The sequence below is a fragment of the Cetorhinus maximus genome, chromosome 23, assembly GCF_964194155.1.
Source record: "Cetorhinus maximus chromosome 23, sCetMax3.hap1.1, whole genome shotgun sequence".
Taxonomy (NCBI): domain Eukaryota; kingdom Metazoa; phylum Chordata; class Chondrichthyes; order Lamniformes; family Cetorhinidae; genus Cetorhinus; species Cetorhinus maximus.
The window spans coordinates 44,186,404-44,201,159 of NC_135901.1; the positions used below are offsets into that span (position 1 = coordinate 44,186,404).

The following is a 14,756-nucleotide window of genomic DNA, read 5'->3' on the forward strand; positions in this document are numbered from 1 at the left end:
AATAATATTTTGCTTCTGTGTTCAATATAGAGGATACAAAAAACATTCCAGTAATAGCTGCAAATCAGAAGGTGACAGGAGAAAGGAACTTGGTGAAATTGAAATCACTGGGGAAATGTTACTGAGCAAATTGAAGGAGCTGCCGATGTCAAGTCTCTGGGACCCAGTGAACTACATCCTAGGGTCTTAAAAGAGGCGGCTAATGCGGTAGTCGGTGCGCTGGTGTTAATTTTCCAAAATTCGCTCGATTTTGGAAACGTTCCATCAGATTGGAAAGTAGCAAATATAACCCCTCTATTCAAGAAGGGAGGGAGGCAGAAAACGGGAAACTATAAGCCAGTTAGCTTGACGTCTGTCGTGGGGAAGTTATCAGAATCAATCATTAAGGAGGTTATAGCTGGGCATTTAGAAGAGCTCAAGGCAATTGGGAAGAGTCAGCATGGTTTTGTGAAAGGAAAATCATGTTTAACCAATTGATTGGAGTTATTTTGAAGGAGTAACATGCGCAATGGATAAAGGGGTGCCTGTAGACGTACTCTACTTGGATTTCCAGAAGGCATTTGAGAAGGTGCCACATCAAAGATTATTACGGAAAATAAAAGCACATGGTGTAGGGGGTAACTTATTAGCACGGATAGGAGATTGGCTGGCCGGCAGAAAGCAGAGAGTTTGTGTAAATGGGTCTTTTTCTGATTGGCAGGATGTGACGAATGGAGTCCCACAGGGATCTGTGCTGGGGCCTCAACTTTTTATGATTTACATCAATGACTTAGATGAGGGGAGTGAAGACATGGTTGCTAAATTGGCATTTGGCACAAAGATAGGTAGGAAAGTATGTTGTGAAGAGGACATGAGGAGGTTGCAGATGGATGTAGATAGGTTGAATAAGTGGCCAAAGATCTGGCAAATGGAGTGAAATGTGGGAAAATGTGAAGTTAGTCACTTTGGCAGGAAGAACAAAAAAGCAGAGTATTGCTTAAATGGAGAATGGCTGCATAATTCTGAGGTGCAGAGGGACCTAGGTGTTCTAGTAAATGAGTCACAAAAAGTTTGTATGCAGGTACAGCAAGTAATTAATAAGGCTAATGGAATGCTATCCTTTGTTAGGAGAGGGGTTGAACATAAAAGTAAGGATGTTATGCTTCAGTTATACAGGACTGCACCTTGAATACTGTGTGCAGTTTTGGTCTCCTTATTTAAGGAAGGATATAAATGCATTGGAGGCGGTTCAAAGGATGTTCACTAGATTGTTACCTGGAATGAATAGGCTGTCTTATGAGGAAAGGTTGGACAGACTGGGCTTGTTTCCACTGGAGTTTAGAAGAGGGAGGAGTGATTAGATTGAAGTATACAGGATCCTGAATGGCCTTGACAAGGTGGATGTGGAAAGGATGTTTCCTCTTGTGGGTGAGTCCAGAACTAGGGGGCACTGTTTCAAAATTAGGGGGTCGCCCTTTTAGGACAGAGATAAGGAGAAATTTTTCTCTCAGAGGGATGTGCGAATGGGAACTCTCTGCCTCAGAAGGCGGTGGAGGTGGGGTCATTGAATATTTTTAGGACAGAGGTAGATAGATTCTTGTTCGGCAAGCGAATCAAAAGTTATCGAGGTTAGATGGGAATGTGGAAATTCAAAGACAAGAAGATCAGCCATGATCTTATTGAATGGCACAGCAAACTTGAGAGGCCAAATGGTCTGCTTCCGTTCCTATTCCATATGTTCTTATGGTCTCTCTCCAGTGTGAATTCGCTGGTGTATTCGCAAGTGGGATGACTGAGTGAATCCCTTCCCACACACGGAGAGGGTGAATGGTCTTTCCCCAGTATGAAACCATTGGTGTCTCAGCAGGCCGGATGGCTGAGTGAATCCCTTCCCACACTCAGAGCAGGTGAACGGCCTCTCCCCATTGTGAAGCCGCTGGTGTATCAGCAGTTGGGATGACTGATTGAAACTCGTCCCACACTCGGAGCCGGTGAACAGCCTCTCTCCAGTGTGTAGCTGCTGGTGTCTCAGCAGCTCAGATGATTGAGTGAATCCCTTCCCACACTCAGAGCAGGTGAATGGTCTCTCCTCAGTGTGAATTCGCTGGTGTGTTCGCAGGTTGGCTGACAGAGTGAATCCCTTCCCACACTCGGAGCAGGTGAACGGCCTCTCCCCAGTGTGACTGCGTCAATGGATTTCCAGCTGGGATGGGTAACTGAATCCTTTCCCACAGTCCTCACATTTCCACGGTTTCTCCATGGTGCAGGTGTCCCTGTGTCTCTCCAGGTTTGATGATCAGTTGAATCCTTGTCCACACATAGAACACGTGTACAATGTCCCCCTGCTGTGAATGCTGTGATGTTATTTCAGGCTGTGTAACTGGTTAAAGCTCTTTCCACTGTCAGTTCACTGGAACACTCTCATTCAGGTGTGTATGTGTCTCGGTGCTTTTCCAGACTCACTGATGTTTGAAATCTTTTCCCACAGACAGAACAAATATTTCTTGTTCGACATTCAAAGACAATAATATTCAGGTCCTGATGAATCGAGTGACTCTGTCAGATCTTGATGTGATGTTTGGTTTGAGTTCCCCCTCTGTAAATCCTCCCCTTCCGATACCCTGTAAAAGGAGTTTACAAAAGTGATCACTATAAGAACAGGATAGAAATTCAGAGCAGACAATTCTCATTTCTATGGAACATTATTTCCTGTCTCCTTCTCCCAAAGCTGCAAATCCCCGTTCCACACTCTCCATCCTCCCTGTGCTGAAGCCAAACAGAATTTTGGATAATTCTTCCTGTATCTTTGTTACAAATTTGTCCAACTGAAGATAACAATATGTTTCATCATTCACTTCAGTCATTACTCGTGACAAAACATTAATCTGAAACCCCCTGACCGACCTTACAGACTAGCAGACATTAACCTTGTGTCCAAAACTTACTGTGTGGAGATTTAATGAGCGATTGTGAAGATGGTTTCTCCAAACCTCCCTGGGTTTCCTTCCTTCCTTCTCTCCCTCTCTAACTAAGTTAAACCTGGGATCAGTCTCATGGTCCATTCTGGTTACTGCTTCTCTTCCTGATAACTAATTAACTCCAATTAAGCACTGAGAAGACTGAAGACACTGTTTTCAGTCCCTGCTCCAATCTCCATTCCCTAGATACCAACTCCATCCTTCTCCCTGGGAACAGTCTGAGATTAAACCAGTCTGTTGATAACCTCGGTGTTACATTTGATCTCAAGATCAGGTTCTGACCTCATATCGGTGCCGTCACTAAGATCGCCTCTGTAACATCACCCGCCCTCACCCCGTCTCAGTGCATCTGCTGCTGAAACCCTCATCACTGCCGTTGTTACCTCCAGACTTGAACGACTATCCCAACACACTCCTGGCTGGTCTCCCACATTCTACTCTCCGTAAGCGTGAAGCCATCCAAAAGTCTGCTGTCCACGTTTTCACTCATAGCAAGTCCTGTTCCTCTGTCACCCATTTGCTTCCTCACCTGTCTTGGATCCCGGTCAAGCAACAGCTTGATTTTAAAATTCTCATCCTTGTTTTCAAATCCCTCCATGGCCTCGCCCCTCCCTTTCTCTGTAATCTCCTCCAGCCCTACAACCCTCTGAGATATCTGCACTGTTCCAATTCTGATAGCTTGTACATTCACCATTTTAATCGCTCCAGCATTAATGACCTTGCCTTAAGTTCCCTCGTTCCCAAATTCTGAAATTCTCTCCCTACACCTCTTCCTCTGTCTACCACATTTTCCCCCTTTAAGACACTTGAGTATTGCTAAAAAAAGACATTCTGTTGAAACCTTTTATCTTGTACTCATCGGGACAGACGCAAGAACATCAAATTTCAAAGATTATAAGTCGGGCTCAAATGTGGCTTACTTTTGCTTGCTAGAAGCTGCATATATTCATACACAGGGAACTGTCCACTGCAGACAGAAGGTGCATGTCCAGGGATGGGGCCGTTTGTTGAATTAAACAAAAGCATGGAGGATGATAGCTCTTTGGTGAATTCTCCATGGTAATGCCTTGACCAATCAGAGCTGACTGGCCAACCAGTCAACACCCTTTCCTTGTGCGGCACAAATTGTTATTCGCTCAGAAATTTGTTTTTTTTGCATCTGTCCAGAGGAGTGCAACATGAAATATCAGCAATATGTCTCCTTTTCTCAGCAATACTTAAATTCTGTACTGCTGAGTGACTATGGGTTTATAATTCTATTGTTGCTGATCTAAAACTCCTGGTGAACACACATTTTATGAACGTCTCCCTCGGGCTGTTGCTCATTGTCCCCGTGAGGATGGCGGCTGCGCATGCGCCCTGCAGCACATTGACCCATGAAGATGGCGGCCGCGCATGCGCGAATCTCCACATTGCCCCTATAAAGATGGCGGCCGTTAACTAGGGCATTTCTCCCGCAGCGCCGAGCAAACCCGGGGATGGTGGCTTCTTATTGAGGGATTGGGGCCGGTACCGTGAGTTTATGAAGCTTCCAAATTCATCCGCCGGCCCTATCTCTGTTCACGCTTTTATTTTCGGTTCTGGATCTGCACTCAGTCTTTGTAAAACCCGCATTTTAAATCCGCTCACTGGAGCTCCCGTCTGTCTCCACGGACTGCGCATGTTTCGACACCGAATGATTGGCGGCAGCTCCAGACCAATAGGAAGAAGGGGCGGAATTGGAGGACCGAGCAGGAGCAACTGGTCCTCCAACCAATGGGAGTGAGAGGGGCGGAGCCTGCTGGGAGTGGAGCATGCGCAGTGTGGGCGGGGGAACCGGGTGGAATATTTTTCCCAATAATTGAAATAGATTTTTCTTTTCCCGCCTATTTCCATTATTTTTAAATGTATTTCCATCCATTGCTTTATCTCTACCTTTTATCCTATTTCAATCCCTTCACCCCACCCCCACTAGGGCTGTCTGTACCTTGCTCGTCCTGCTTTCTACCCTTAATTAGCACATTCCTTAGATAATATCACCACCGTCAACACCTCTTTGCACTTTTGTCTGTGACATCTTTTGGTTATCTCCACCTATCACTGTCCCTCTATCCAGCTCTACTTGTCCCACCACCACCCCCCCCTTAAACCAGCTGATATTTCACCTCTCTTCTATTTTTACTTAGTTCTGTTTAAGAGTCATATGGACTCGAGACGTTAACTGTGTTCTGCTCCGCAGATGCTGTCAGACCTGCTGAGTTTTTCCAGGTATTTTTGTTTTTGTTGCGGTGGAATTTAAAGTCCAGCGGGTGAGAAAGGGCCGAGTGCAGGAGAGGAATGGAGCCGGAGGGTGGACTGGAAGGGTTCACAAACACCCGGTGTAGGACTCCAAACCCGGATTACAAACTCCCGGAGCCCAGTTTACACCGAGTGTTTGGAAACTCCTTTTACAGGGGGTTAGAAGGGGAGGATTTACACACAGCAAACTCAAACCCAGAGAAATGTTTGTCTCTTTGGACTGACCTGCTGAAACACATTGAATTCAGACTGGCTAGAGGCTGTTCAGTTGCTCACAGTGTGGTAAGAGGTCCAGGACATCATCAGAACTGCTGGGACACCACATTCACACTGACAAGAGATCTTTTAATTTAAGTGTGAGAAGTGCTTTAAAAGGTGTGGGGAAATTTGCTAGTGCTGTCGGTGGGCTCTTAAACTAATTGGGCATGGGGGTGGGATACTGAGTAGAGGTATAGTAGGGGGTGATGTACATACAAGTATATAAGAAAAAACAAGTCAGTCTGGAAGGCAGGGTGTACATAGTTAAGTTAAGGCACAAGGCAACATGGTAAGGCTGGATGACATTTATTTTAATGTAAGGAGTGTTGTGAGTAAGGCAAATGAGTTGTAGATACTGATTAACACATGGGGATATGATATCATTACTATCACAGCGACATGGCTGAGGGAGGGGCAGGACTGGCAGCTCAATATTCCGAGATATAGAATCTTCAGGCAAGACAGGAGGTTGTAAAAGAGATGGTGGTGTCACAATATTGATCAAGGAGTCAATTAGTGCAGTAAGGAGGGATGGTATCTTAGAAGGTTCCTTAAATCAGGCCGTATAGGTAGAACTTAAAAACAAAAAGGGGTCAATCACATTGTTGTGAGCATACTATAGACCCCCAAACAGTCAGGGAGAGATAGAAGGGCAGATATGTAGGCAAATCTCATAAGTGTCAAAATAATAGGGTAATAATAGTCGGGGATTTCAACTTCCCCAATATTAACTGGGATAGACAAAGTGTGAAAGACTTTGAGGGGGCTGAATTCTTCAAATATATCCAGGAGAGATTTTCAAGCCAGCACATAAAAAGTCTTACAAGAGAGGTGCTGGACCTTCTTTTAGAGAACAAAGCCGGGCAAGTTGTAGAAGTGTCAGTGGGGGAGCAGTTCAGTGATAATGACCAAAACTCAGTAAGATTTCAGTAGTTAAGGAAAAGGACGAAGATGGATCGAAAATAAGGGTTTTGAATTGGGGGAAGGCCAATTTCAATATGATAAGACAGGACCTGGCCAAAGTGGACTGGGAGCAGCTACTTGTAGGAAAATCATCATCAGAGCAGTGGGAGTCATTCAAAAAGGAAATAGTGTGCAGGGCCAACATTTTCCCACAAAGGACCAACAAGTCCAGAGAAACCGGGATGTTGAGGAATTGACAGGATTAGATGAGGGGGGAAAGAAAGGGAAGCTTATGGTACATACTGAGGGCTCAAAACAGCAGGAGCCCTTGATGGGTAGAGAAAGTGCAGGGGGTTACTTAAAAAAGAAATTAGGAAGGCGAAGAGGGGGCATGAAAAACACAGCTGGGTGAAATAAGTTAAAATCCAAAGGCATTTTATAAGTATATTCAGGGCAGGAGGATAACCAGGGAAAGATTAGGGCCCATCAGGGACCAAAATGGCAATCTGTGTGAGGAGCTGGAAGATGTAGATGAGGTTTTAAATGAGTACTTTGCATCTGTATTAACTATACAGAAGGACGATGTTGGTAAAGAAATCAGGGAGGGGGACTGTGATATACTTGAACAAATGAGTATTGAGAGGGAGGAAGTATTAGCGGTTTTATTGGGCCTTAAAAGTGTATTAATCCCCAGGCCCAGATGAGATGTATCCCAGGTGCTGTGGGAGGCAAGGGAGGAGATTGCAGGGGCCCTGACATTATTTTTCAAATTCTCTCTGGCCACAGGAGGGGTGCCAGAAGACTGGAGGACAGCTAATGTGGTACCATTATTAAAGAAGATTGGTAGGGATAAACCAGGGAGCTAATAGGACAGTGAGTCCAACATCAGTAGTAGGGAAACTTTTCGAAACATTCTGAGGGACAGAATTAATCCCCACGTGGAGAGGCAAGAATTAATCAAGGATAGTCAGCATGGCTTTGTCAGTGAGAGATCATGTCTAACAAATTTGATCGAATTTTTCAAGGAGGTAACGAGGTGTGTAGATGAGGGTAGTTCAATTGATGTAGTCCACATGGAATTCTCTCAGGCTTTTGACAAGGTCTGGCATGGGAGACAGGTCCAGAAGGTAAGAGCCCATGTGATCCATGGCAATTTGGCAAATTGGATCCAGAATTAGCTCAGTGTCAGGAGGCAGAGGGTGATGGTCAAAGGTTGTTTTTGTGACTGGAATCCTGTGTCCAGTGGCGTACTGCAGGGTTCGGTGCTGGGTCTCTTGTTGTTTTTAGTGGACATTAATGATGTAGACATGAATGTAGGAGGTATGATCAGTAAGTTCACAGGTGACACAAAAAAATCACTAGTGTGGTAAATAGCGAGGAGGAAACCCTTAGACAACAGGACGATATAGATGGGCTGGTCAGATGGGCATAACAGTGGAAAATAGAATTTAATCCCAAAAAGTGTGAGGTGATGCATTTTTGGAGGACTAACTGGGCAAGGGAGTATATGATGAATGGTAGGACCCGAGGAAGTACAGACCCTTGGTGTGCATGTCCATAGATCCTTGAACATAAGAACATAAGAACTAGGAGCAGGAGTGGGCAATTCAGCCCCTCGAGCCTGCCCCACCATTCATTATGATCATGGCTGATCTCATTTTGGCCTCAACTCCAATTTCCCTCCCTCTCCCCATAACCTTTCAACCCATAACTAATTAAGTCCGTGTGGTGAAGGTGCTCGCACACTGCTGGTAGGTAAGGAGCTACAGGTTATTCACCCAGCGATGAGGAAGGGACATTGATATTTCTCCAAATCAACAACAACAATTTGTGTTTATATCGCACATTTATTGTTATATAGTTTACCAAGACATTTCACAGAAATATTAGAAACCAAGGAGATACTCGGGCAGGTGGCCAATAATTTGGTCAAAGAGGTCGGTCTGAAGGAATATCTTAAAGGAAGCAAATGAGGTAGAGAGGCGGAGAGGTTTAGGGAGGGAATTCTAGAGTCTTGGAAACTGACAGAATGGCAACCAGTGATGGAATTATAAAAATCAGTTATTCTCGAATTCAAGAACTGCAGATATCTCAGGGGGATTGTGAGGCTGGAGGAGGTTACAGAGATAGGAATGATCACAACCATGGAGGAAAAAAAGGATGAGAATGTTTAAAAATTTAGGTGCTGCTTAAATGAGTGCCTTCAAATCATTTGTATAGTTTGTGAATGGCTGTGGGCCAAGCACTGATCCTTGCAGTATCCCACAAAAACAGCCTGTCATCCTGAGAATGAGACATTTATTCCGACTCTCTGTTTTCTGTCTTTTCACCAATTCTCAAATATAACAGGATATTACCCCAATCCCATGCACTTGAATTCTGTTTATTGACATCCTGTGCTTTGTTTAGTAACCTTCTCTCTCTGTCTCTCCCACTCCTCTCTCTCTTACTCTCTCTGTCACATTGAATTCTCCATCCCAGCGAGTTGTGGATGCTCCATCATTGAATATATTTCCGGCTGAGATGGACAGATTTTTGGTCTTTCAGGGAGTCGAGGGATATGGGGAGTGGGTGGGAAAGTGGAGTTGAAGCCCAAGATCAGCCACGATCGTATTGAATGGTGGAGCAGGCTCGACAGGGTGTTAGGACTTCTCTTGATCCTATTTCGTATGTTCTTATGGAGGCCAGAGTCTTGTGTAGGCCCAGACCGGGTGGCAGGTTCCCTCCCCTGAAGGACATTAGTGAACCAGTTGGGTTTTTATGACGATCCAGCAGTTTTCATGGTCACTTTTTCCCAGTGCCGGCCCCACAAATTCCCAGATTCATTCAGCTCAATTTCACAACCTGCCTTTGTGTTTTTGTGGGTTCTCTCTCACTCCCCTTTTCCTATTTTAAATCAATTCCACAGGGGATTAGAGGGGGAGGATTTGCATTCGGGAAACTGAAACCAAACATCACACCAGGATCTGATGGAATCACTTAATTTATCTTAAACTGAGTATCTTCAGATTTTGAACATGGAAGGAAAAAGCACCGTTCACAGTGGGGAGAAACCGTACACGTGTTGTGTGTGTGGACGAGGCTTCATCCAATCATCTGACCTGACGGAGCATAAATGCAGTCACAATGGAGAGAAACCATGGAAATGTGGGGACTGTGGGAAGAGATTCAAATCCTCATTGGAACTGGGATCTCATTGGTGCACTCACACTGGGGAGAGACCATTCACTTGCTCTGAGCGTGGGAAGGGATTCACTCAATTAGCCAACCTCATGGGACACCAGCAAGTTAACACAAATGAGAGACCTTTTAAATGCCCACAGTGTGAGACGTGCTTCAAAAGTTCTGTGGAACTAAAGTCCCATCAATGTGTTCACAATGATGAGAGACCATTCAGGTGCTCTCACTGTGGGACTGGGTTCAGGCAATCATCTCATCTCATCGCACACCAGCGAGTCCACACTGGAGAGAGACCGTTCACCTGCTCCGAATGCGGGAAGGGATTCAGTCAGTCATCCGGCCTGCTGAGACACCAGCGAGTTCACACTGGAGAGAGGCCATTCACCTGCTCCGAATGTGGGAAGGGATTCAGTCAGTCATCCGGCCTGCTGAGACACCAGAGAGTTCACACTGGAGAGAAGCCATTCACCTGCTCCGAATGTGGGAAGGGATTCAGTCAGTCATTCAACCTGCTGCTGCACCAGACAATTCACACTGGAGAGAGGCCATTTACCTGCTCCGAATGTGGGAAGGGATTCAGTCAGTCATCCCACCGGCTAAGACACCAGAGAGTTCACACTGGAGAGAGGCCATTTACCTGCTCCGAATGTGGGAAGGGATTCAGTCAGTCATCCGGCCTGCTGAGACACCAGAGAGTTCACACTGGAGAGAGGCCATTTACCTGCTCCGAATGTGGGAAGGGATTCAGTAAGTCATCCCATCGGCTAAGACATCAGCAAGTTCACAAGTAACTGTCGTGATGGGATTTTGCTCTTAATAACATTTAGGACTGAATTATGTTCATTATAGTGTGTTTCTGCAGACATTAATAAACTCCAGCCCGCTTAGATAAAAGTCAAATAAATCAGCATTGTGTTAAACACAATGCATTGAACCTTTTTAATATTTTTAACAAGTTAGTTGCTTTTTGATGTTAATAAACTCCAGCCCAGTTACAGATTCTGTATAAAATTGGAATAAATCAGCTTTGCGATGAACAGTTGAGTCGTTTTGATATTTCTAGCACAAGTTAGTTCCTTTTGAAGGGCTCTCCCTCTCCCCTGTCTCCTCCATCCCCACCTCCAGCAACAAGTGTGAGGAGCTCATGGAGCTTCTTTGTCACTAAGATTGAGACAATCTGATCAGCTGCCTCTGCTGCTTCTCTCCTTCCACTAGCCCACCGGGACAAACTATCTCTAAAGATCCCCCTTGTCCGAGCCTGAACTCGTGATTAAATGACAAAGGGGATGATGGTGCAAGGCAGCATTGGGTGATAATGAGACAAGGAAATAAACTAATGGGACAAGTGGAGAAACAACACAGGCCCAGAGGAGGGATAAATGGTAAAAGAAGAACCATTACCAGCACCTACTGTCAGAAAAAATGGGAGCAGTGGTTATGATCTGAAATTGTCAAAATGAATGTTGAGTCCAGAAGGATGTAAAGTGTCCAATGAATGATGGGCTGCTGTTCCTCGAGCTTCCATTTAGCTTCATTGGAACAGTGCAGGAGGCTGAGGTCAGAGTGGGAGTGGGTGGAGATTAAACTGGTAAATGACCAGGACCTCAGGGTCACACTTAGAGACTGAAAGGTGATGTTCCACAAAGCAGTTACCCAATTGGGATTTAATCTCCTCAATGTAGAGAAAACCGTACTGTGGTCAGTGAATAGACAATACTGAATAGCAAGAAGTACCAGTAAATCACTGTGCCCCTTGGAAAGTGTTTTGGGCCCTGGAATGAGGGAAGGGAGGAGGTGGATGGGTGCTGCTGCATCTGCTGTGCTTGAATGGAAATGATTCACACTGATGTTCATAAGAAAACAAGAAATAGGAGCAGGGTTGGACCAAAAGGTCCCTTGAGCCTGCTCCACCATTAAATGTTCTTCCAGTTCAACTCCATTTTCCCATCCTATCATCATATCCCTTAGTGCCCAAATATTTATGGATTTCCATCTTGAATATATCAAGAGGGAGAACAACAGACTCAGTGCAACTATTAATCTGGGAAATGCACAAACAAGGTCCATGTGAGTTACAAATTCACCTCTTCACTGCTTGGTAATCATGTTAAATGAGCTTTACACTGGCCCCATGCTGAAATCTAGTCATTCTCTGACAGGTATTCTTAATGGTATAATTAGCAAATTTAGAATGAAAAATACCCTCCGCTTCACTGTAAGGCTGAGAGACAACTTTGTAATTGATTCATAATGTCACAGAGCGGCTCATTAGATCTGCTCATTTCATCTAATCTTATTTTCAGTTTATGGGAGAATGGCTGAAACAGGGGATGGTGAATAACAGCTCGAAACCATATTCCCTCTCCCACTGCAAGAATGATCCTTACAACATACAGGAATTTGGGACAATGTGACTTTGATGCTCAGATTAGCTCTGCCTCCATATTATAGGAAGGAGCGAAGCACTGGGGGTGGTGCAAAAAAGATTTACCGGAATGATGGCAGAATTGGAAAATATGTCAAATTCACAAAGATTTAACGGATTGAAAAGTTTTTCTCTGGAAATGAAAGTGAAGGATGACCTGACTAAGGCCTTTAAGATAATGAAAGGGGTTGACAGGGTAGACAAGTGGAAGAGTTTTCCACTTGTAGATGGTTGAGAATAAATGTACATTAGTCATCAATAAATCTAATGCACAATTCATATGCAACTTCTTCAATCAGAGATAAAAGCAGAAAATCATGGAAATACTCAGCACATCCAGGAGAATCTGTGAATTGAGAAATAGAGTTAAGTTTTCAAGTCTGCTCACTGATGCAGTGCAATTCTGATGGAAAGCCACAGCCCTGAAATTTAAATACATCTTTCACTATCCACAGACACTGCCAGATCTGCTGAAAATTCCAATATTCTGTTTTTTTATTTCAGATTTACAGCACCACCTTTCTCTAACTGTGGTTGAGAATGTAGAGCACATTCTCAGAAGGGTTTGAGATCCCTGTGTGAGCCGAACACTTATGTTGCAAAATCACGCCATGAAATCTCACCACCTGAATGTGGAAATGGATTCACCTCATTATTCCATTTTCTGACACAGCAGCACAGTCATACCTGTGGGAGACCATTCAGATACTTCATGTGTGCAACCCTTTGCTCACTGCCCACCTGCTAACACTCCAGTTTAGAAGGTCAAAGGATTAGATCCACAATTGCTACATTCCAACTGACAAGACAGAGTTTCAGTCGTCAGAATATGAGGAGAAAAATCACTTGTCTGCGCCGCTGCTGAGACTCCAGTGAGTTCAGATCTAACTGTCAGGGTTTGATCTGTTGTTAATTACACCCAGGACAGAACTATGGTGGAGGGGCCGTGCACTATGGTTGCCATATCAATATTAATAATTTTATACATTAGCCCCCTATGGCGCCAATCATCATCGGAACATTAAACATAATTATCTTTACAGAAAAGGCCTTTCAATGGCGGTACATTTACCCACGATTCAGTGGGGGGCAGAATGTGCTCTATCCTCACGACAGGCGGTCCTCGCGCAGGCGCAGTAGCTGGCTGTGACTGTTACATGCGCATTGCGATCTCTGACTGGAGCATGCGCAGTACCATCTGGAGCTGGTGGAAGACGCTGAGAAATGGCGAACACAGGCGAGTAAAAGGAGCCGGTGAGTGGGGAGGGATGGAGGCGGCGGAGTGGACGGGGAGGCTTCATGAAGACCCTGCGAAGGTCTGAAATCTTGAATAAGAAGCTACCGGTCCTGCGGTTACACCGAATGGAGAGGGGACAACTCTGACCCGCGGCTCCTCTCGGAGACAGGCCCGAGTGAACAACCGCCATCTTCACAGGGGCAATGTGCAGCAGGGCGCATGCGCGGTCATCCTGGTCCAGGAAGCAGGAGAAGAGGATATTGTGCATTTCTATCCTGGACTGACAGGGATGGATTTTGGAAACTCCTTTTGCAGGGGGTTAGAAGGGGAGGATTTACACACAGCAAACTCAAACCAGGAGAAATGTTTTTCTCTCAATTTGTATCTTCGACTGACGGTTAGTGTTTCTGTAAATTTCTGATACTGGATCTTTGAAGTTAAGGGTTGACAGATGGGAAACTCAAATCAAATATCCATTCAGATCTGGCAGAGTCACTCAATTCGTGAGGACCTGAATATCATCGGCCTTTAAATCTGGAAGGTAAACAGTTGGCCTGTCTGTCTGTGGGCAAAGGTTACTTGTAGGAGAAAGAATAATTAACTGGGGAAAGCCAACTTCAATAGGGTGGGAATGGATCTGACCCAGTAAAGTGGAATCAAAGGTTGGCACTAGAAACTGTAATTAAGGAATGGGCTGCCTTAAAGAGGAAATAGATCAGACATAGTAATGACATATTCTTACAAATGAGGAAGGTGTGGCTAACATATCCACAGCTCACTAAATAAGAGAAGAGATTAAGATGAAGATGAATAAGTCTGCTAACAGAGATATCAGGTGGCTAATACAACCGAGAGACAGGATAAAGAAAGAAGATTCAGAGAGAAATTGGAAAAAGAAAGTAAGAGAAGCAAAGAGAGAGTATGAGAAGAGACTGGCAGCTAACATGGAAGGAAATCAAAACGCTTTCTCTGGCTTATACCTAGTAACAGGCCGGTAAAAGGAGAAAGGGGCTGATTAGGGAGTTAAAAAAAAGGTGATTTACCCATTGGCACAGGGGGCATGGATGAAGTATAATTGAATATTTGGCATCTGTCTTTACCAAAGAAGATGATGCTGCACAGGTCATGGTTAAAGAGAAGGTAGTTCAAACACTTATGGTGTTTAATATTGATAACGAAAAGATATTATATAGGTTGGCTGATAAAGTTGACAAGGCACCAGGATTGGATGAGATGTATCCAAGGATACTGAGGGAATTCAGAGTGGAAATTGTGGAGGCACTGACCATATTATTCCAATCTTCTTCAGACCCATGAGTGGTGACAGAGGACAGGAGAATTGCAAATCATACGCCTTTGTTCAAAAAGGGTGTAATGATCAGCCCAGCAACTACCAGACCAGTCAGTTTATCCTTGGGAGTGATATTTCTGGACAAAATTAAGAGTCACTTAAGCAAATGTGGACTAATTCAGGAAACCCAGCACAAGTTTATTAAGGGAAAATCATGTTAAACTAACT

At 44.5% G+C, this 14,756-nt stretch overlaps 1 protein-coding gene across 1 annotated transcript in view; it reads left to right on the top strand.

The window, feature by feature from the left end:
- LOC144698514 (uncharacterized) overlaps positions 1–14,756 on the top strand; it is a gene marked incomplete at its 5' end in the record, with an annotated part of 136,789 nt that overhangs the window by 11,556 nt on the left and 110,477 nt on the right. The window contains 2 exons of the mRNA XM_078570452.1: positions 9,439–9,456; positions 9,793–10,326. Of these exons, the coding sequence (XP_078426578.1) occupies positions 9,439–9,456; positions 9,793–10,326 (552 nt within the window). The remainder of the gene's footprint in view (positions 1–9,438; positions 9,457–9,792; positions 10,327–14,756) is intronic.